The 21,583-nt window shown below is 50.6% G+C and overlaps 2 protein-coding genes across 4 annotated transcripts; both read left to right on the top strand.

The window, feature by feature from the left end:
- Nucleotides 1–1,052: 1,052 nt before the first annotated feature.
- Nucleotides 1,053–15,699, top strand: ESPL1 (extra spindle pole bodies like 1, separase). Of its 2 annotated transcripts, none has more exons than XM_058426950.1 (20): nucleotides 1,053–1,184; nucleotides 3,438–3,557; nucleotides 4,196–4,367; nucleotides 5,061–5,189; nucleotides 5,314–5,470; nucleotides 5,990–6,099; nucleotides 8,716–8,840; nucleotides 9,899–10,268; nucleotides 10,465–10,626; nucleotides 11,011–11,224; nucleotides 11,327–11,517; nucleotides 12,020–12,147; nucleotides 12,282–12,404; nucleotides 12,894–13,049; nucleotides 13,755–13,925; nucleotides 14,049–14,153; nucleotides 14,343–14,458; nucleotides 14,639–14,722; nucleotides 14,871–15,035; nucleotides 15,334–15,699. In XM_058426950.1, the coding sequence occupies exons 1-20, from the start codon at nucleotides 1,053–1,055 to the stop codon at nucleotides 15,533–15,535; spliced, it is 3,132 nt and encodes a 1,043-aa protein (XP_058282933.1). In that variant the 3' UTR covers nucleotides 15,536–15,699. The 2 variants fall into 2 exon arrangements, with proteins under 2 accessions (XP_058282933.1, XP_032029505.1); XM_032173614.2 differs by having other exon boundaries at nucleotides 7,852–8,840; nucleotides 13,791–13,925.
- A 1,883-nt stretch (nucleotides 15,700–17,582) lies between these two features.
- On the top strand, nucleotides 17,583–21,497 carry PFDN5 (prefoldin subunit 5). 2 transcript variants are annotated; one of them, XM_032173612.2, is made up of 6 exons: nucleotides 17,585–17,706; nucleotides 17,904–18,006; nucleotides 18,309–18,340; nucleotides 19,912–19,986; nucleotides 20,107–20,212; nucleotides 21,316–21,497. In XM_032173612.2, exons 1-6 carry the CDS (start codon nucleotides 17,635–17,637, stop codon nucleotides 21,390–21,392), a joined length of 465 nt encoding a protein of 154 aa, XP_032029503.1. In that variant the 5' UTR covers nucleotides 17,585–17,634; the 3' UTR covers nucleotides 21,393–21,497. The 2 variants fall into 2 exon arrangements, with proteins under 2 accessions (XP_032029504.1, XP_032029503.1); XM_032173613.2 differs by lacking the exons at nucleotides 17,904–18,006; nucleotides 18,309–18,340 and having other exon boundaries at nucleotides 17,583–17,706.
- Nucleotides 21,498–21,583: the final 86 nt, after the last annotated feature.

Raw genomic sequence — 21,583 nt, 5'->3', positions numbered from 1 at the left:
TTCAAGTGATTCTCCTGCCTCAGCCTCCTGAGTAGCTGAGACTACAGGCGCGCAACCACACCTGGCTACTTTTTTGTATTTTTAGTATAGACAGGGTTTCACCATATTGGCCAGGCTGGTCTCGATCTCCTCAGGTGATCCACCCGCCTCAGCCTCCCAAAGTGCTGGGATTACAGGCGTGAGCCACCACACCCAGCTTTCCCCCCCGCCCCCTCCCCCAACCCCGAGATAGAGTCTTGCTCTTTCACCCAGGCTGGAGTGCAGTGGTGTGATCTCAGCTCACTGCAACCTCCGCCTCCTGGGTTCAAGTGATTCTCCTGGCTCACTCAGCCTCCTGAGTAGCTGGGACTACAGGCACATACCACCACACCCTGCTAATTTTGTATTATTGGTAGAGATGGGGTTTCACTATGTTGGCCAGGCTGGTCTCGAACTCCTGATCTCAGGTGACCCGCCTGCCTCAGCCTCTCAAAGTGCTGGGGTTATAGGCATGAGCCACTGTGCCTGGCCTATAAGGCCATGTACATTCTTATTTCAGGGAGTTTCACAAACTTCCTGAAGCTCTACCCTAGACTCCACATTAGGAAACAAACAAACAAAAAAAGCCTTTATACGTGCTGTTAACTACGAGCTATTAGACCATATTTCTAGCAGGGGAAGCTACCTCAGCCCTAGATTTGAGACTTGGTTCTGCCACATACCTTTTATGTGAACTTAGACAAGCAACTTAACCCATGTGAGTCTTAGTTTCCTGTACTGTAAAATTGGGATTAGACTTGTTATGAAGGTTAAATGCACTGATGCATGTAAGCCTGGGCACAGTGCCTGGCACATAGTAAGAACTCAGAAAATCCTGGCTATTGATGATGAATGGCATCTAGGCTTTAAAACAGTAGGGGCAGGGTGATGATTGCTTCCTCTGGGTAACCACATTCCACCCAGGCCCTGAGGTCAAACTAAAGTCCAAGGTCCCAAAGGGCTGGGGAGCAGAGGGTAGAAATAGAGGCTTGAGCAGGGGTGGAGTAAACTTGGCTGCTTCTGCTGACCAGCCCATGCAAGCTCTGGAGGTCCTCCTGCTGCTACGGATTGTCTCTGAGAGACTGAAGGACCACTCAAAGGCAGCTGGCTCCTCCTGCCACATCACCCAGCTCCTCCTGACCCTCGGCTGTCCCAGCTATGCCCAGGTGAGTGCCCAACCAGCCTAGTCTGGGGGCTGCAGGGGGCCTGTAGCTTTAGAGGCCCACCTCTTCTCCGAGAAGACAGGATCTCAAAGGGGCAGCTTCTCGGCCTTTTACCACCACAACTGACTGGAGAATTGTGGAGTGTGGAGCAGTTGGAGGCAGCTGTAAGAAGGGGAGTCATCTTTGTCCTTCCTGCAAAACCAGTTGTTCATTAAGTTTACAGACTGCTGCAGGAACCTACCGCCAGTCTTGTATTTCCTAACTGGTTCTGTTGCCCTAGTTGATGCTTCATTGCTCATGTAAAGCTATCACGGTGTCTCCTTGTTGGTCTCCTTGCCTCCAGTTTCTCCCTTTTCTACTTCATCTTCTTAACGACCACTGGTAGGCACGGGTGTGATCTAATCTCTTTCCTGCTTAACCCTGTTCCCTTTTGCCCCAATAATACTTGCCAGCGCTTACGGCTGCAGTGTTTACCCCTGGATAACTTTGCCACAAAGTATCTCACTCTTACTATTTTTGCATCACTCTAGTATATTGACTTTGGAAACAGAAGACATCATTCTGTTTATAGCATTCTGTTTTTAGTGGTGTCATTTCCATTTACAAAATATAGTTAATTCTTTTCTTTTTTTTTTTTTGAGATGGAGTTTCGCTCTTGTTGCCCAGGCTGGAGTGCAATGGCGCGATCTCGGCTCACTGAAACTTCCACCTCCTGAGTTCAAATGATTCTCCTGCCTCAGCCTCCCGAGTAGCTGGGATTACAAGCACCTGCCACCACGCCTGGCTAATTTTTGTATTTTTAGTAGAGTCGCAGTTTCACTACGTTGGCCACGCTGGTCTCGAACCCCTGAGCTCAGATGATCCGCCCGCCTTGGCCTCCCAAAGTGCTGGGATTACAGGCGTGAGCCACCGCATCTGGCCAAAATATAGTAATTCTCTTTTTTTTTTTTTGTGATGGAGTCTCGCTCTGTCGCCCAGGCTGGAGTGCAGTGGCTCAGTCTCGGCTCACTGCATCCTCCGCCTCCCGGGTTCAAGCAGTTCTGCCTCAGCCTCCCAAAGTGCTGGGATTACAGGCATGAGCCACTGTGCCTAGCAGCCTGCTTATTTTTTAAAATTTATTCTATTCATTTTTTGAGACAGGGTCTCACTGTGTTGCCCAGGCCAGAGTGCAGTAGCATGATCATGGCTCACGGCAGCTTTGACCTTCTGTGCTGCAGTGATCCTCCCACATCACCCTCCCGAGTAACTGGGACTACAGGTACATGCCACCACACCTGGCTAATTTTTAAATGTTTTGTAAAGACAGAGTCTCACTATGTTGCCCAGGCTGGTCTTGAACCCCTGGACTCAAGTGATCTCCCACCTCAGCCCCCCAAAGTACTGATAATACAGGCATGAGCCACCATGCCCAGCTATTGTTTACTCTCTATATAGCTTTAATCTAAAAGTGGTTAACCAGGCTGGGCGCAGTGGCTCACACCTGTAATCCCAGCATTTTGGGAGGCCGAGGTGGGCAGATCACCTGAGGTCGGGAGTTGGAGACCAGCCTGACCAACATGGAGAAACCCCGTCTCTACTAAAAATACAAAATTAGCCAGGTATGGTGGCGCATGCCTGTAATCCTAGCTACCCGGGAGGCTGAGACAGGAGATCACTTGATCCCAGGAGGCCGAGGTTGCGGTGAGCCAAGATCACACCATTGCACTCCAGCCTGGGCAACAAGAGCGAAACTCCATCCTAAAAAAAAAAAAGTGGTTAACCAAGTGTTAAATGGACATTTTAGAGAGTGAATCAGTAACTCCTATGCAGATTATAATATCTGAAATAATGTATTATTTATTGGACATGTTGAACATTTTGCTTGTAAATGCTTTACTCCACTTTTTTTTTTTTTTTTTTTTTTTTGAGACGGAGTCTCACTCTGTTGCCCAGGCTGGAGTGCAGTGGCACGATCTCCATTCACTGCAACCTCTGCCTCTCGGGTTCAAGTGATTCTCATGCCTCAGCCTCCCAAGTAGCTGGGATTACAGGCGTGTGCCACCATGCCCGGCTAATTTTTGTATTTTTAGTAGAGACGGGGGTGTCATCATGTTGGCCAGGCTGGTCTTGAACTCCGGACCTCAGGTGATCCGCCCACCTTGGCCTCTCAAAGTCCTGGGATTACAGGCGTTAGCCATGTGGCCACCCTTATTTACTCCACTTTCATTTGAAGAGCCTGACTGCCTTTCCTCATGTGCCCTCTGATTGCTTCCTTAGTTACACCTGGAAGAGGCAGTGTCGAGCCTGAAGTATCTCGATCAGACCACTGACACATACCTGCTCCTTTCCCTGACCTGTGATCTGCTTCGAAGTCGACTCTACTGGACTCACCAGAAGGTATTTCTCACTTTCTTAATCTCCGAAGGCCCTGGGTATTAGAAAGAATTTAGGATTTTCTTGATATTTGCCTGGCTTTTGAGATTTCCCTGGAGCTAGGCAGTACGTTCCTGACCCTGAGAGGCAGGCATATTTCCTAGCCTTGCCCTCGCCAGCGATTTGCTCACCAGTCCTCCTCTGGTAGAGATACAGTCCTTTTCCTTCTTCAGGGGCAAGGGGGAAAGTCTGTCCTGTGATGAAAAGCTGGGACAGCAGTGATCCTGGGAAGGCATGGGAGCTCTGGACTAGAAATCCAGGGGATCGCAAAGACTTGAGTTTTCTCCCAAACTAGTTGGGTAACTTGGGCACGTCTTCTGCCCTCTCATGCTCTAGTTTCTTCTCTACGTTTTTATCATTCCTAAATTGGCGGACAAGTCACTGGTGAGGGCAAAGCTAGGAACTGTTACTGCTTCTCAGGGTCAGGAACATTCTGCCTAGGTCCAGGGAGATCTCGAAAGCCAGGCAAATATTCAGAAAATTATAAAATCTTTCTAATACCCAGGGCCTTCAGGGATGGGGCCACATAATCTCCAGGGCCTCTCAAGTTCTGGAGTGCCTGACTGCACTTACTGCCTCCTCTGGCCCCTTCTCTCCTTCAGGTGACCGAGGGTGTCTCTCTGCTGCTGTCTGTGCTTCGGGATCCTGCCCTCCAGAAGTCCTCCAAGGCTTGGTACTTGCTGCGTGTCCAGGTCCTGCAGCTGGTGGCAGCTTACCTTAGCCTCCCGTCAAACAGCCTCTCACACTCCCTGTGGGAGCAGCTCTGTGCCCAAGGTGAAAGAATAGGGTGGATGGCCCCCCTTGGATGACGTGTATAGTTTGTCTGCTGTCAGCTCTTCTCAAACCTCATCCCCTCTGCCGGCTAACTGTGTGGCCCAGCCTACCTAGAACCTGCACAGAGTACGCCTGGGGTAGCAGATGGGTTTCAGTTTGCCTGCTGACTCTAAACAATTGGTGACTGCCTGGAATACTAGGCTGAAAGGATTTTTTTTTTCTTTTTTTTTTTTCTGAGACGGAGTTTCGCTCTTGTCACCCAGGCTGGAGTGCAATGGTGCAATCTCAGCTCACTGCAACCTCTGCCTCCCAGGTTCAAGCGATTCTCCTGCCTCAGCCTCCTGAGTAGCTGGGATTACTGGCATGCGCCACTACGCCTGGCTAATCTTTGTATTATTGGTAGAAATGGGGTTTCACCATGTTGGCCAGGCTGGTCTCAAACTCCTGACCTCCGGTTATCCGTCTGCCTCAGCCTCCCAAAATGCTGGGATTACAGGCTTGGGCCACTGCGCCCAGCCAGCTGAAAGGATTCTGAGACCCCATGGGATCTCAGAGGGAAGGAGTTATGAGATTGATTAGCTCTGCCTGCCTTAATGCAGAAGGAAGCATGGGAAGCAGGCTTTGCTGCCTTAGTAGCTGAAGGTGGTGAAGTTCTGGCTGCATCCTCTCCCTTTTTCACCCCACCCACCACAGGCTGGCAGACACCTGAGATAGCTCTCATAGACTCCCATAAGCTCCTCCGAAGCATCATCCTCCTGCTGATGGGCAGTGACATTCTCTCAACTCAGAAAGCAGCTGTGGAGACATCGTTTCTGGACTATGGTGAGTCTGGGGAGGACAGCAGGGCCCTGTTGGAATGGACAGGCTATATAAGAGGGCTGCGGTTTTTTCTCCAGAGGATCCACACCGTGGCTGAGGGATGGTGGTCTTGTCTCTTTTGCTACAGGTGAAAATCTGGTACAAAAATGGCAGGTTCTTTCAGAGGTGCTGAGCTGCTCAGAGAAGCTGGTCTGCCACCTGGGCCGCCTGGGTAGTGTGAGTGAAGCCAAGGCCTTTTGCTTGGAGGCCCTAAAACTTACAACAAAGCTGCAGATACCACGCCAGTGAGTACAGGGCCAGAGGATACGGCAATGATGGCACCAGAGTGCTATGCACCCTTGAAAATGGATTCCAAACTGTTCCACAGATTACATGCTATGTTTAGATGCATTCGTGGAAAAAGGCATTCCACGGCTAAATAAGTGGGAAATGCTGAGTTAATCAAGGTTAGATGTTTTTATTTCCTGTAGGACTCTCATGTCCTTCAGTATGCGGATAAGCCTTGCAAATCTCCAAAAGGGAGATCTAGTGTACAGTGTTTCCCTAAGAATGTTTTCCCACAGGATTCTTTTACTGAGGAATGCAGTTTGGGAAATCCTGTCCCAAGGCACAAGGAGAGTTGGGATTAGAGAGAAGTGTAGAGGGTTTTCCCCAGGGAGCCTTTAAGTCAGCTTAAGGGAGTGAATGCCTTTTGGAGGCAGGGAAGGACTAAGGTAGCTCAGCCTGGGAAAGAGGCAAAGAAAAAGACTCTCCAGGAAAACAAAGGATTCCTCTGATTGGTTCTCCTCTCCTCTCTCAACAAGGTGTGCCCTGTTCCTGGTGCTGAAGGGCGAGCTGGAGCTGGCCCACAATGACATTGATCTCTGTCAGTCGGACCTGCGGCAGGTTCTGTTCTTGCTTGAGTCTTGCACAGGTGAGCAGCCATGTCCCCATGACCATAGGCGGTGCTGAAATGACACACACTACAGCACATCTTTCTGTGTAAAGGTTTCGTTGCCTTTTTTTATTTTTGAGACAGACTCTCGTTTTATTACCCAGGCTGGAGTGCAGTGGCGTGATCTTGGCTCACTGCAACCTCTGCCTCCTAGGTTCAAGTGATTCTCCTGCCTCAGCCTCCCAAGTAGCTGGGACTACAGGCATGCGCCACCACGCCCGGATAATTTTTTTTTATTTGTAGTAGAGACGAGGTTTCACCATGTTGGCCAGCTTGGTTTTGAACTCCTGACCTCAGGTGATCCACCCGCCCCGGCCTCCTAAAGTGCTGGGATTACAGGCATGAGCCACCGCGCCCAGCCTTTGTTCCCTTTTTAATCAGATACTGACTTCTGGTCCCAGGGCAACGTTCCCTTGACTTTAGTCCAACTGTTGGTCTCCCTCTTTCAGAAAGCCTGTCCCAGACTTACCCTAGTTCTAGTTTTCAGTGCTTCCTAATACATTTTGGCTATTTAAATTTGATTTAGATAATACTTAGGGCCAGGCTCGGTGGCTCACGCCTGTAATCCTAGCACTTTGGGAGGCTGAGGCAGGCAGATCATGGGGTCAGGAGTTTGAGACCTGCCTGGCCAACATAGTGAAACCCCATCTCTACTAATAATACAAAAATTAGCCAAGCGTGGTGGCGGGCACCTGTAATCCCAGCTACTCGGAAGGCTGAGGCAGGAGAATCACTTGAACCCGGGAGGCGGAGGTTGCAGTGAGCGAGATCGTACCATTGCACTCCAGCCCGGGCGACAGTGTGAGACTCTGACTCAAAAAAAAAAAAAAAAAAAAAAGGAAAGAAAGAAAGATAATATTTAGAATTCAGGTCCTCAGTCACACTAGCCACACTTCATGTGCTCAGTAGCCACATGGCTAGTGGCTACTATATTGAGTAGCACAAACATATCCTCAGGAGGGCTGAAGCTAATAATAAAACATTGCATTGATGGCATATTTTGTCTCCTCAATCACATATACTTCTAGTACTTCATTTGCCCCACACTAGACCCCATAAAGCTGGGTGGGAGCATAGATTATTTTCATTTGTTAAATGAGAAAGTTGAGAAGTCAATGTTTGGGGCCAGGATCACAGGGTAGGAGGCAGATTCAAGTGTGGGCTTGCTGGGGCCAGCCTGCTTTTCTCAGCCATGTGGCCCCTGAGCTGCAGGTGTGGGGGCTTTGTGGCCTGCATTTGATCCACTGTTGGTTGGAAAGAAAACAAAGATTTTACCTCCGAGGCAGGTGGATCACGAGGTCAGGAGATCGAGACCATCCTGGCTAACATGGTGAAACCCCGTCTCCACCAAAAAAATACAAAAAATTAGCCAGGCGTAATGGCGGGCGCCTGTCGTCCCAGCTACTCGGGAGGCTGAGGCAGGAGAATGGCGTGAACCCGGGAGGCGGAGCTTGCAGTGAGCCGAGATCGTGCCACTGCACTCCAGCCTGGGCGACAGAGAGAGACTCCGTCTCAAAAAAAAAGAAAAAAAAAAAAAAAAAAGATTTTACCTAAAAAATAATAAGCCATACTAATATTTGATATGTTATACAGTAATACATATATATACACATATATATACATGTATGCATATAAAACACATATATTAGAGAATTGGGCCCCAAGGTTGCTCAGGAAGTGCTTGATGCCATTTCTCCCCGTTTTGTAATTCTTGTTCTGCCTTCTCCCCAGAGTTTGGTGGGGTGACTCAGCACCTGGACTCTGTGAAGAAGGTCCACCTGCAGAAGGGGAAGCAGCAGGCCCGGGTCCCCTGTCCTACACAGCTCCCAGAGGAGGAGCTCTTCCTAAGAGGCCCTGCCCTAGAGCTGGTGGCCACTGTGGCCAAGGAGCCTGGCCCCATAGCACCTTCTACAAACTCCTCCCCAGTCTTGAAAACCAAGCCCCAGCCCATACCCAACTTCCTGTCCCATTCACCCACCTGTGACTGCTCGATCTGCGCCAGCCCTGTCCTCACAGCAGTCTGTCTGCGCTGGGTATTGGTCACGGCAGGGGTGAGGCTGGCCATGGGCCACCAGGCCCAGGGTCTGGATCTGCTGCAGGTAGTGCTGAAGGACTGTCCTGAAGCCACCGAGCGCCTTACCCAAGCTCTCCAAGCTTCCCTGAATCATAAAACACCCCCCTCCTTGGTTCCAAGCCTCTTGGATGAGATCTTGGCTCAAGCATACACACTGTTGGCCCTGGAGGGCCTGAGCCAGCCATCAAACAAGAGCCTGCAGAAGGTTCTAGAGTCAGGGCTGAAGTTTGTAGCAGCACGGATACCCCACCTAGAGCCCTGGCGGGCCAGCCTGCTCTTGATTTGGGCCCTCACAAAACTAGCTGGCCTCAGCTACTGTACTACCCAACTTTTTGCAAGCTCCTGGGGCTGGCGGCCACCATTAATAAAAAGTGTCCCTGGCTCAGAGCCCTCTAAGACTCAGGGCCAAAAACGTTCTGGACGAGGGTGCCAACAGGTAGCCTCTGCTCCCCTGCGCCTCAATAATACCTCTCAGAAAGGTCTGGAAGGTAGAGGACCGCCCTGCACACCTAAACCCCCAGGCCGGATCAGGCAAGCTGGCCCTCATGTCCCCTTCACGGTGTTTGAGGAAGTCTGCCCTACAAAGAGCAAGCCTGAAGTTCCCCAGGCCCCCAGGGTACAACAGAGAGTCCAGACGCGCCTCAAGGTGAGGTGGGACTGTTGCGAGGTGGTGGTGATGGTGTTGGATGGGGTTAGTCCTGGAGGAGAGTGTTTCATAGAGCAAGTGTCCCTGTGGAATAGCTCCCCAGGGCCTAGTGGAACTTTAATCTGCTATCTGCAGTACCCCAACATCTTGCTTTTTTGTTTGTTTTTTGTTGTTTTTTTGAGACGGAGTCTCGCTCTGTCGCCCAGGCTGGAGTGCAGTGGCGCAATCTCAGCTCACTGCAAGCTCCGCCTCTCGGGTTCACGCCATTCTTCTGCCTCAGCCTCCCGAGTAGCTGGGACTACAAGCGCCTGCCACCACGCCCAGCTAACTTTTTGTATTTTCAGTAGAGACGGGGTTTCACTGCGTTAGCCAGGATGGTCTTGATCTCCTGACTTTGTGATCCGCCCGCCTTGGCCTCCCAAAGTGCTGGGATTACAGGCATGAGCCACCACTCTCAGCCTTTTTTTTTTTTTGAGACAGAGTCTCACTGTGTCGCCCAGGCTGGAGTGAATGGTGCGATCTCAGCTCACTGCAACCTCCACCTCTCGGGTTCAAGCAATTCTGCCTCAGCCTCCTGAGTAGCTGGGATTACAGGCAGGTGCCACCACACCCAGCTTATTTATGTATTTTTAGTAAAGACGGGGTTTTACCATGATGGCCAGGCTGGTCTCGAACTCCTGACCTCAGGTGATCCGCCTGCCTCAGCCTCCCAAAGTGCTGGGATTACAGATGTGAGCCACTGCGCTAGGCCAACATCTTTCACAGCAACACCTAGTTCCAAGTCTCCCTTTGTTTCGGACAGAGACATTTTCCTTAACTCTAATGTTCCTTTTACCTTTTCATCCCACCTTCTGTTCCCTCATTTTCTCCCTCCTTCCACACCCAAGAGTCTCTGCCCCTGATCTAGAGTGTTGGGTGTCATGTGAGAAGTTAGTTCTGAAATCTTCCAGGGTCCTGTGCGATGGTGCCTGATGGTGCCTCCACTGCGCCACCTGCTGTCACAATGTGTCTTGTCACTGAAGACCTCTTAGCCCTTCACCCTTTCACTCTGATCTCAGGTGAACTTCAGTGATGACAGTGACTTGGAAGACCCTGTCTCAGCTGAGGCCTGGCTGGCAGAGGAGTCTAAGAGACGGGGCACTGCTTCCCGGTGCCGGGGGCGAGCAAGGAAGGGCCTGAGCCTAAAGACGGATGCTGTGGTTGCCCCGGGTAGTGCCCCTGGGAACCCTGGCCTGAGTGGCAGGAGCCGGAGGGCCAAGAAGGTGGCATCAAGACATTGTGAGGAGCAGCATCCCCAGAGGGCCAGTGACCAGGCCAGGCCTGGCCCTGAGATCATGAGGACCATCCCTGAGGAGGAACTGACTGACAACTGGAGAGAAATGAGCTTTGAGATCCTCAGGGGCTCTGACGGGGAAGATTCAGCCTCAGGTAGGACAGCAAGGGTGGGGTGGAAGGTGCATGTTTTGGGGGTTTGTTCTGGGGCAAAGCACAAGCAGTAAGTGCTGCCAAGGAAGTAAAGGAAGAATGTTCTTTTGCTGACTCTAAGGGAGTGGATTACAGAAGGAAGAACAAAGAGAATGGCAGGGGGAGGGAGCACTGTGAAAAAGGCCTGCTCTCTCCCCAGGTGGGAAGGCTCCAGCGCCAGGCCCTGAGGCAGCTTCTGGAGAATGGGAGCTGCTGAGGCTGGATTCCAGCAAGAAGGAGCTGCCCAGCCCATGCCCAGACAAGGAGAGTGACAAGGACCTTGGTCCTCGGCTCCGGCTCCCCTCAGCCCCCGTAGCCACTGGTGAATATGCAACCCCTGACGTTGGTCACTTGGATAGGGCTGAGCTTCTAGGGCTTTTGACCCCTCTGTCTTTCCAGGCTGGATTCTGATCTGGATCCAGTAGCCTCAACCTGTGTTTGAACCCCAGCACTCTATGAGCTGTGTGCAGGTCACTTAACCTCTCCAAGCTTCTATTCCTTCTGTAAAAATGGGGTTTAAGGGGCATGGTGGAATAAGTTGATGCCTGTTAGTTGAATGGCACCCCACTTGGCACATTGCCCTTCATAAATGGTAGTTGCTGTTTGCCATGTGGGAGATGAGATAGGGACTCTTCCTTCTTGGAAAGTTCCTATCAACTGTGAAATAAGGAATTCAGCTGTACCAAGTGTCCTGATATTCCTCTAGGTCTTTCTACCCTGGACTCCATCTGTGACTCCCTGAGTGTTGCTTTCCGGGGCATTAGTCACTGTCCTCCTAGTGGGCTCTATGCCCACCTCTGCCGCTTCCTGGCCTTGTGCCTGGGCCACCGGGATCCTTATGCCACTGCTTTCCTTGTCACCGAGTCTGTCTCCATCACCTGTCGCCACCAGCTGCTCACCCACCTCCACAGACAGCTCAGGTGGGTGCTGACCATCCCCCCAAGACTCCTGCTGGGGCAGACTAGAGAGAAGGTCCAGACTTTGAAGGAATGGGACCTCACCCCTCCCTGTGTTGCTTGCAGCAAGGCCCAGAAGCACCGAGGATCACTTGAAATAGCAGACCAGCTGCAGGGGCTGAGACTTCAGGAGACACCTGGAGATGTCCCCCTGGCCCGCATCCAGCGCCTCTTTTCCTTCAGGGCTTTGGGATCTGGCCACTTCCCCCAGCCTGAAAAGGAGAGTTTCCAGGAGCGCCTGGCTCTGATCCCCAGTGGTAAGCGGGCAGGCTTCTGGCCGGCTCCTCTGTCCTCTTCTGCATCTTCTTACTAAGGAGCTGGGTGAAGGAGTTTTAGGCATTGGTTAGTTTACATAGATGTATTACATAAGGTATGACCCTTACGTCATACCTTTTCACCTGTTAGCCTCTTAAATCAGGAAGGTTTGTTGTTTTTTTTAAACCTCAACTTTGAATTACCAGCAAATTCAGTGTCTTTCCTCAGAGGTGAGTTCAGATGACTGGGGTCTTCTGTACTAACATGAAACATATTCACATGATTTGAGTGCCTCACTTTGTTAGTTGCTGTGAGGGACACAAAGTACAAGTCATGGTCTCTGTGCACAGGGAGCTATTAGAGCAAGGGAGAGCACCTTGACCTCTAGTGACCAGGGAAGGCTTCTTGATGCTGTCTTGAGTGATGAATAGGGATTGAGTGCCCAAGACAGGGAAGGGAATTCCTTTAACAGCTGAATGATTCTGGCTGTATCTTGTGTGTCAGGGGTGACTGTGTGTGTGTTGGCCCTGGCCACCCTCCAGCCCGGAACCGTGGGCAACACCCTCCTGCTGACCCGGCTGGAAAAGGACAGTCCCCCAGTGAGTGTGCAGATACCCACTGGCCAGAACAAGGTAGGATTCCTGGGCCATGGAGCAAAGTTGGGCTGGATTGGGCTTCGGGTCAAGCTGCTCACATTCTGTGTTGAGGGAGGGAGAGATGGTGATCACGTGGACAAGCAGAGCTCTCACAGCCCCATCTCCCAAAGCTTCCTCTGCGTTCAGTCCTGAATGAGTTCGATGCCATCCAGAAGGCACAGAAAGAGAACAGCAGCTGTACTGACAAGCGAGAATGGTGGACGTGGCGGCTGGCACTGGACCACAGGATGGAGGTGTGTGCTCCTGGGGTGGGGTCAGGCCTGCCCTAGGAATGACCCGGGGGGTCCCAGTGTCTTCTCTACCAGAGGGCCTGGGTCAGTGCTAAAGCCACTTCAAATCCTTTCTGGAAGTGTAGACCTAAATTTAAAAATATGTCACCTGGGGAGAACTTCAGAGCCCAGAACTTGAAGAATATATGGGAATGGATACTTAAAGATACGCAGAAAAGAAAGGACTTAAACCCAACTATCAGATTCCTAGTTTTAGCTTTCATTGCCACCTGTTCATATTTGTCACAACAGAAGGATAGATAATAGTCTATACTCTCCCAGTCTCAGAAAATGAAAAAAGTTTCTAGATTCTTGCCTTCTATGACTAACAGAAAGATACGTAAGACAGACATGCACATTGGAAAACGCGTTTTCTCATCTCCAAAATGTCAGTGCCTGTGAGAAAGAAGCTCGGTTTCCTCTCTGACTGAAGGGTCTGCCCTCTGCATTCAGGTTCTCATCGCTTCCCTAGAGAAGTCTGTGCTGGGCTGTTGGAAGGGGCTGCTGCTGCCGTCCAGTGAGGAGCCCGGCCCTGCCCAGGAGGCCTCCCGCCTACAGGAGCTGCTACAGGAATGTGGCTGGAAATATCCTGACCCCACTCTGCTGAAAGTGAGTGAGGAAAGCAGGGAAGGGGGCCAGGCCCAGTGGCTTGCACCTGTAATCCCAGCACTTTGGGAGGCCGAGGCAGGTGGATTGCTTGAGCTCAGGAGCTCGAGACCAGCCTGGCCAACATGGTGAAACCCTGTCTCTACGAAAATACAAAGATTAGCTGGGTGTGATGGCAGGCACCTGTAATTCCAGCTACTCGGGAGGCTGTAGCAGGAGAATTGCTTGAACCTGGGAGGCGGAGGTTGCAGTGAGCTGAGATCGCCGCACTCCAGCCTGGGTGACAGAGCGAGACTCCATCTCAAAAAAAAAAAAAAAAAAAAAAAAGAGGATAGGCGCCATGGCTTACCCCTGTAACCCCAGCACTTTGGGAGGCCGAGGCAGGTGGATCACAAGGTAAAGAGGTGGAGACCATCCTGGCCAACAGGGTGAAACCCCATCTCTACTAAAAATACAAAAATTAGCTGGGCTTGGTGGCACATGCCTGTAGTCCCAGCTACACGGGAGGCTGAGGCAGGAGAATCGCTTGAACCCGGGAGGTGGAGGTTGCAGTGAGCCTAGATTGCGCCACTGCACTCCAGCCTGGGCGACAGAGCAAGACTGTCTCAAAAAAAAAAGAAAGCAGGGAAAGAGAAGAAACTGGACTTAATCCTTTCCCAGCAGCCATCATGAATGAAGATGGTGCTCACCACCACTGTTCCCCTGCAGATCATGCTCAGTGGTGCTGGTACCCTCACCCCTCAGGACATTCAGGCCCTGGCCTATGGGCTGTGCCCAACCCAGCCAGAGCGAGCCCAGGAGCTCCTGAATGAGGCAGTAGGACGTCTACAGGGCCTGACAGTACCAAGCAATAGCCACCTTGTCTTGGTCCTAGACAAGGTAAGGAGCTGGGGCAGAGGGGCAGTGTCTAGTGGGGAGTGAGTACCAACTCATCCCCATGCCCCTTCTGACTTCTGCATATACCTGGCTGGGGACAGTAACCTCTTAGTGCTTTTTGCCCAGGACTTACAGAAGCTGCCGTGGGAAAGCATGCCCAGCCTCCAGGCACTGCCTGTCACCCGGCTACCCTCCTTCCGCTTCCTACTCAGCTACTCCATCATCAAAGAGGTGGGGTTCAGTGAGTGGTGTCTGGGGATGACTGGCGATTGGGGAAGACCTCAACAAAGAAGGGCAGAGAAACCTGAGAAGATAGGAGAGGGTCCTAGGAATGGCTCAGACATGGAAAGGGGCTGAGATTGTTAGAGCTTGGGCCTCTTGGTGAGACAAGCATCCTAATTGCCAGTGTCTCCTCCTCAGTATGGGGCCTCGCCAGTGCTGAGTCAAGGGGTGGATCCGCGAAGTACCTTCTATGTCCTGAACCCTCACAATAACCTGTCAAGCACAGAGGAGCAATTTCGAGCCAATTTCAGCAGGTCAGGGGAGCAAAGACAAGAAGAGGAGTGGGGAAGGGTAGACAACATACAGGGGCAACAAGCCTTTTCTCCAGAAACAGCTGTTGCAGCCCACCTTCTATCTAATGATCCCTCTGCCATCCTTGCCACCTGACCCCTGCCATGCATTTCCCTATTCTCACACCCGCCTTCTCCCTGCAGTGAAGCTGGCTGGAGAGGAGTGGTTGGGGAGGTGCCAAGACCTGAACAGGTCCAGGAAGCCCTGACAAAGCATGATTTGTATATGTGAGTGCTTAAGGCAGGAATGTGGGGAGAGGGGCAGTCCTGAGGATGGTATCATCATGGGTTGCTTTGGGACTTGAGAGCCTCTGGAGACACAGGCAGAGGCCAGGTACTGCTAGCTCAAGACTCATCTCACCTCCTTCTGCCTTAGCTATGCAGGGCATGGGGCTGGTGCCCGCTTCCTTGACGGGCAGGCTGTCCTGCGGCTGAGCTGTCGGGCAGTGGCCCTGCTGTTTGGCTGTAGCAGTGCGGCCCTGGCTGTGCATGGAAACCTGGAAGGGGCTGGCATCGTGCTCAAGTACATCATGGCTGGTTGGTGAGTCTCCAAGGGCAAGACCCATCCTAGGGCATTAAGACTCCTGCCCTCACCCCAGGTTCTTTCCCAGGTCTGAATCCTGCCTCTCTTGTGCCCCATTTTCCTCCTATCCTAGTTCCCTGGCATGTCTGAACCATTAACCCTTAGCTCCCTTCTGTTTTCGTCTTGTAACCAAGGGCCAAGGGACTTTCTCATTGGTTCAATCCTCTCCACTCACCCACCCCCACCACCAATGGTGTTTTCCTATGTATTCTGTTTTAGAGCCCTTACTTTGTATTTCTCCCTTTTCTTTTCCCAGCCCCTTGTTTCTGGGTAATCTCTGGGATGTGACTGACCGTGACATTGACCGCTACACAGAAGCTCTGCTGCAGGGCTGGCTTGGAGCAGGCCCAGGGGCCCCCCTTCTCTACTATGTAAACCAGGCCCGCCAAGCTCCCCGACTCAAGTATCTTATTGGGGCTGCTCCTATAGCCTATGGCTTGCCTGTCTCTCTGCGGTAACCCCATGGAGCTGTCTTATTGATGCTAGAAGCCTCATAACTGTTCTACCTCCAAGGTTAGATTTAATCCTTAGGATAACTCTTTTAAAGTGATTTTCCCCAGTGTTTTATATGAAACATTTCCTTTTGATTTAACCTCAGTATAATAAAGATACATCATTTAAATCCTGTTTTGCATAGTTTATCTGAGAACATTTAAAGACACGGCATGACTGCCCCCTTCCTGCTATGTGGTGACAGGAACAGGTTACAGGAGATCAAGTTTGAGTGCCTGGGAAAGAAAGGCAAAGACACAGGACAAAGCCTGCTGGGCCTGGCTGGGCCTCAGCAGAGAAATCTGGAGGAGAAAGGGGCACCCAAATGCTAAGTAGAGACAGGCCCAAGGAAGGGTAGTGATAGACCCTTTGAGAGTGTTTTGGCCAGGTACCATCTGTCCGTCCTGTCTTCCTGCCTCAGGTATCCTTGGAGTGGCACTAGTGTTTTGTTTTTTGTTTTTTATTTTTGTTTTTTTTGAGACAGAGTCTTGCTCTGTTGCCCAGGCTGGAGTGCAGTGGTGCAATCTCGGCTCACTGCAACCTCTGCCTGCCGGGTTCAAGCGATTCTCCTGCCTCAGCCTCCTGAGTAGCTGGACCTACAGGCACATGCCTCCACGTCCCACTAATTTTTGCATTTTTAGTAGAGCCAGGGTTTCACCATATTGGCCAGGCTGGTCTCGAACTCCTGACTTCGTGATCCACCCTCCTCAGCCTCCCAGCATGCTGGGATTACAGGCGTGAGCCACCGTGCCCGGCCATGGCACTAGTTTTAATGCCTCAGTTGCCCTGCCTGCCTCCTAAGTAGATGTTAAAGGCTACTGCTGTCTGCCCATGTACATCTGTTACACTTACCAATGTGTAACTTTAGCAGTAGAGTCTGTGGATCTGTGGAGTTCCAGTGTGGTTTTTCTCTGCAATTGTTAAGCTCAAGGGAAGCAAGTATCTTACACTCTCACGTATCCCTCACATATAGCACATGGTAAAACCTTTTTTTTTTTAAGAGACAGAGTCTAGCTCTGTTGCTAGAGTGCACAATCACAGCCTACTGCAGCCTCCAACTCTCCAGCTCAAGCGATCCTCCCACCTCAGCCTCCCGTGTAGCTGGGACTACAGGTGTGTGCCACCAGCCCGGCTAATTTTTGTATTTTTTGTAGAGATGGGGTGTCACTGTGTTGCCCAGACTGGTCTCAAACTCCTGGGCTCAAGCAATCTGCCCTTCTCGGCCTCCCAAAGTGCTGGGATTGCAGGCGTGAGCCACCATGCCCGGCCAAAACATTTTATTGATTAATTTGTGCTCTACTTGGTTGACAATGGCGCTTCCTTGCTGTTCTCCCACCACCTCACTGGCAACGGGTTATAAACCCTTTTTCAGATCCTACTACGTGTCAGCCTACTTCCGGCTGGGGAAAGATGGTTATAGCGAGAGGGGAAGAATTGGTTCAGTGATGAAAACATGGTTGGTTCCTGCCTTCGACGAGCTTTCAATCTAATGCCTGTTTTCTTCAAGGACAATTCAGAACGGTCTGACAAGGGATTTCTTTTTATTTTTTAATTTTTCCTGCCTTTCGGCCTCAGAGGCCATCTGGGAAAAAGTTTAGAATTTCCCTGCCATTTCCATACCGTGCAGGGCGGAACATTTGAAATCGGGCCTGGCGGGATACCAGCAGGCAGCAATAGCAAGCGGGGTGGATAGAGGCAGGGCTAGGCCCCCGAGCCGTCACCATGGCAATCCAGCCTGCTTTCCAGTAGCTTATACCACCCACGTGGAGTAGCATACACTACTTTGTAATATCGTGGTTGTGTCGTGAGAACGTTAAGATTTTGCAGTTCCTTGTGGGCAGGAGTCCTGTTTGCTGCTACTTCACTGTACTAGGCTTAAAATATTTTATAAAAACAACTCACAGAACAGCCTCTCAGAGGCTCAAGCCCCTCCTTCCCTTCCGGGACGGAGGATCATAGAGCTGTCTGGCGCAGCGAGGCCTCCTGACGCCATCGAGACGCGCAGAGGATGGCTAGAGCGTTGCTCGCCGAGGGACTTCCTCTTCGTTAAGTCCTCCTTCCCAACATGGCGCAGTCTATTAACATCACGGAGCTGAATCTGCCGCAGCTAGAAATGCTCAAGAACCAGCTGGACCAGGTGGGGACGGGCCTTAGAGGCACCTCTTTTCCGCTGTACATCCCCCTGCCCACGCGTACTTCTTGCGCCCGGTTCCAAGTTGGGAGCCTACCTTTCCCAGGCGAAACCTCTATCCGGTCCGAGGACCCGCCCCCTCCCCTGCCGCGCTCCCTTCTCCCTTTAGCCCTCTCTTGACCCGCTATCCCCGTCCTCTGTAGGAAGTGGAGTTCTTGTCCACGTCCATTGCCCAGCTCAAAGTGGTACAGACCAAGTATGTGGAAGCCAAGGACTGTCTGAACGTGCTGAACAAGAGCAACGAGGGTATGGGGTAGGCGGGTGAGGGCAACCTAAAGTGGCGAGCCTGCTTCTCTCGTCCCACCTCCTAACCCAGTTTTTCTTACCTGAAACGAGAAAATCCATTACATATCGTATACCGCTTGGTGAATCCTTTGCATGTTGCCTACCTAGAATTGAAATGTACAGGACATTCCTCTGTTCCTATTGCCCCTGTTTCCGTTCTTTTCACACTGTCTGTGGGTGCTGTGCCCTGTTGGAACTCTCTTTAACGTCTTACGTTGGAGCCGCTAACCTTCCCCAGGTGTTTGTCTTCATTGCTTTCACAGGGAAAGAATTACTCGTCCCACTGACGAGTTCTGTATCCTTTCCACAGGAACGGCTACCTGCTGCCTTTTCCCGTTCTCCCTCACTCCCCCAAAAAGCGGGGAGGGGGATTGTTTTGATTACTTCAGATTACCCTCTCGCCACAATGATTTTGAGGATACCCCCTTTTTTTTTTTTCTTTTTTGAGACGGAATTTCGCTCTGTCGCCCAGGCTGGAGTGCAGTGGTGCGATCTCGGCTTACTGCAACCTCCGCCTCCTGAGTTCAAGAGATTCTTCTGCCTCAGTCTCCCGAGTAGCTGGGACTGCAGGTACGCGCCACCACGACCGGCTAATTTTTGTATTATTAGTAGAGATGGGGTTTCACCATATTGGCCAGGCTAGTCTCGAACTCCTGACCTCGTGATCCGCCTGCCTCGGCCTCCCAAAGTGCTAGGATTACATTACAGGCGTGAGCCACTGCCCCCGGCCAAGAATACTCTTACTACACACTTTGTAGCTCTTCTATCTAACTTCACACCAACATCCAGCTAATGTCTTGTGAACACCAAGGAGTATGTATAGTTGAGATGTAATATTTCCCTTTGCTGTTTGAGAACATTAATATGGAGATAAACCTGGTGGTTTACACTTTGCTAAATCTTAGAAGATACAGGCAATAGACAAAAATAGGATATAGAAACAGGGAGCTTGGCTCTGTTAATTAATCTTCAACTTCAGCTTAATTGTGGCTCATTTCTAAACTGTCACTAAGAAACCTGGATTGTGTTCACCTGTTCAACGTTTTACTTGAATGAGCAAGTTATGGCAGTAGGGCATCTTTAATCTGTAGTCTGAGAACTGACAGGCTAAAAGGAACACAGGAATACTAGTGTAGTAGGGAATGGTTAAAAAAAAAAAAAAAATTAGCCAGGCACGGTGGTTCACGCCTGTAATCCCAGCACTTTGGGAGGCCAAGGCTGGCAGATCACCTGAGGTCAGGAGTTCGAGATTGGTCTGGCCAACATGGTGAAACCCCGTCTCTACTAAATATACAAAAATTAGCCAGGCGTGGTGGCTCATGCTTGTAATCCCAGCTACTCCGGCGACTGAGACAGGAGAATCACTTTAACCCGGGAGGCAGAGGTTGCAGTGAGCCGATAGCGGGCCATTGCACTCCAACCTGGGTGACAGAGTGAGACTCTGTCTCAAAAAACAAAAAACAAACAAAACATTGACTTTGTCAGGAATTAGCTACTTCATGATTGAGGGTGTTAAGGGAAGTGAGGCTGGCTTTTTACTTGTAGTACTCTACAACAGTAGGAAAACATTATCTAGTCTTTCTGGAGGGGCTAATGGGAAGAATTGCAAGAACTGCTTAGAGAGTGAGAGATGGAATGAGGTAGGACAAGAGGGTGTTCTAGCATACATCATTTTCTCCTTAAAGAACCAACTTCTCTGTCTTCTTTCCATTTGGAGTTATAGGTATTGTTCTAAGGCCTCCAGATTATTCAGTCCTTATGCCTTGTAGCTTTTTGGAAAAGGAGGATCTTTGGAGGCCAAGCAGGCTGGCTGGCGGAATCATGTCTCATGCTGGGCTAGTTTTTCCCTTAATTCTTGCTTCTCAGATGTATGTCCCTGGGAAGCTGCATGATGTGGAACACGTGCTCATCGATGTGGGAACTGGGTACTATGTAGAGAAGGTGAGTGAGAGCATGTGGATGCCCCTCTGAATAGGGAAGGGAAATTTAGGGGAAGCTCTAGAGTGCAGCATGGCCAGAGGGAGTCTCCTTTTAGCCCCTCATTCACCTCTGATCTTGTAGACAGCTGAGGATGCCAAGGACTTCTTCAAGAGGAAGATAGACTTTCTAACCAAGCAGATGGAGAAAATCCAACCAGCTCTTCAGGAGAAGCATGCCATGAAACAGGGTAAGTTTTTCATGGGGCACCTCTTGACCCGATCTCCATGATAAAGAACATGGATTGCAGTGTGAACCATGGGGGTGTCCCCTTTGCTGGAGTAAAACTATGTCTTAGTTTCTCTTTGGCATCTTTAGAATCTGTGTATTGCATAATCACTATCTGTAGGTTGAGCGTTTGAGAAATTTAAAGGAAATCATGTTTGTGCTTTGGCGGAGCTCCTATTTAATGAGGATGGAATGGGGGAATGAGATGAACACACAGGAAGGGATCATGATCCACACGAACTAAATACCAGCAATTATAACCCCGACTGCACATGAGAATCACTCAGGAAGTTTAAAAAGAAAGCTTGGGCCCATTCCAGATTGACTAAATCAACTTGGAAGTCAAAGGAGGGGAAGTTGTACCAAGGTCTGTTTTTTTTAAAAAAGCTCCCCTCTGTTACAATCAGGATTCAGAACCAGCGTTCCAAAGGTAAAAATCTTTCCACATCGTAGTTTTCTGATTATGTCAGACTCATTTAATACCATACTGTGTTCGTTTTTATATCTTTGGTTAGCAGTTTTGTTTTTTTTCCCGAGGCAGAGTCTCATTCTCACCACACCCAGCTGTGTTAGCATATTGACTGATGCATTGTAGACCCTGAATTTGTGTTAGTGACCCCACAGTGGATCACTGAGTTGAAGTTTTATTAACAATGCCAGGTGTGGTGGCTGACTCCTGTAATCCCAGCACTTTGGGAGGCCAAGGCAGGTGGATCACTTGAGGTTAGGAGTTCAAGACCAGCCTGGCCACCATGGTGAAACCCCGTCTCTACTAAAAACACAAAGTTAGCCTGGGCATGGTGGTGCATGCCTGTCATCCCAGCTATTCGGGAGGATGAGGCAGGAGAATCGCTTGAACCCGGGAGACGGAGGTTGCAGTGATCCAGGATCGGTGCCACTGCACTCCAGCTTGGGTGACGAGCAAGATTCTGTCTCAAAAAAAAAAAAAAGTTATTAACAAACTGTAGTTAGTTGTCCGCCTGTCCTTAAACTTGCCTGTCACTTCTCCTTAACTCTAGGTTCTCCTTTTTGCTCCTAACCTTTGACTCTTATTTTTTTCCACAGCCGTCATGGAAATGATGAGTCAGAAGATTCAGCAGCTCACAGCCCTGGGGGCAGCTCAGGCTACTGCTAAGGCCTGAGAGTTTTTGCAGAAATGGGGCAGAGGGACACCCTTTGAACGTGGCTTCCTGGTGCTGGGAAGGGTCTTGTGTTTTAATGCCAATAAATGTGCCGGCTGGGCAGAATGTTGGTCTCCTCTTGGATTAAGCAAGGGACTGGTGATGAGATGGGGGGGTGGTCGAGAGTGTGGGCCCCGTCCCAGAGCCTGATG

Source organism: Hylobates moloch, unplaced genomic scaffold (genome assembly GCF_009828535.3).
Source record: "Hylobates moloch isolate HMO894 unplaced genomic scaffold, HMol_V3 SCAFFOLD_13, whole genome shotgun sequence".
NCBI lineage: Eukaryota > Metazoa > Chordata > Mammalia > Primates > Hylobatidae > Hylobates > Hylobates moloch.
This window is presented reverse-complemented; position numbering and strand designations above follow the sequence as displayed.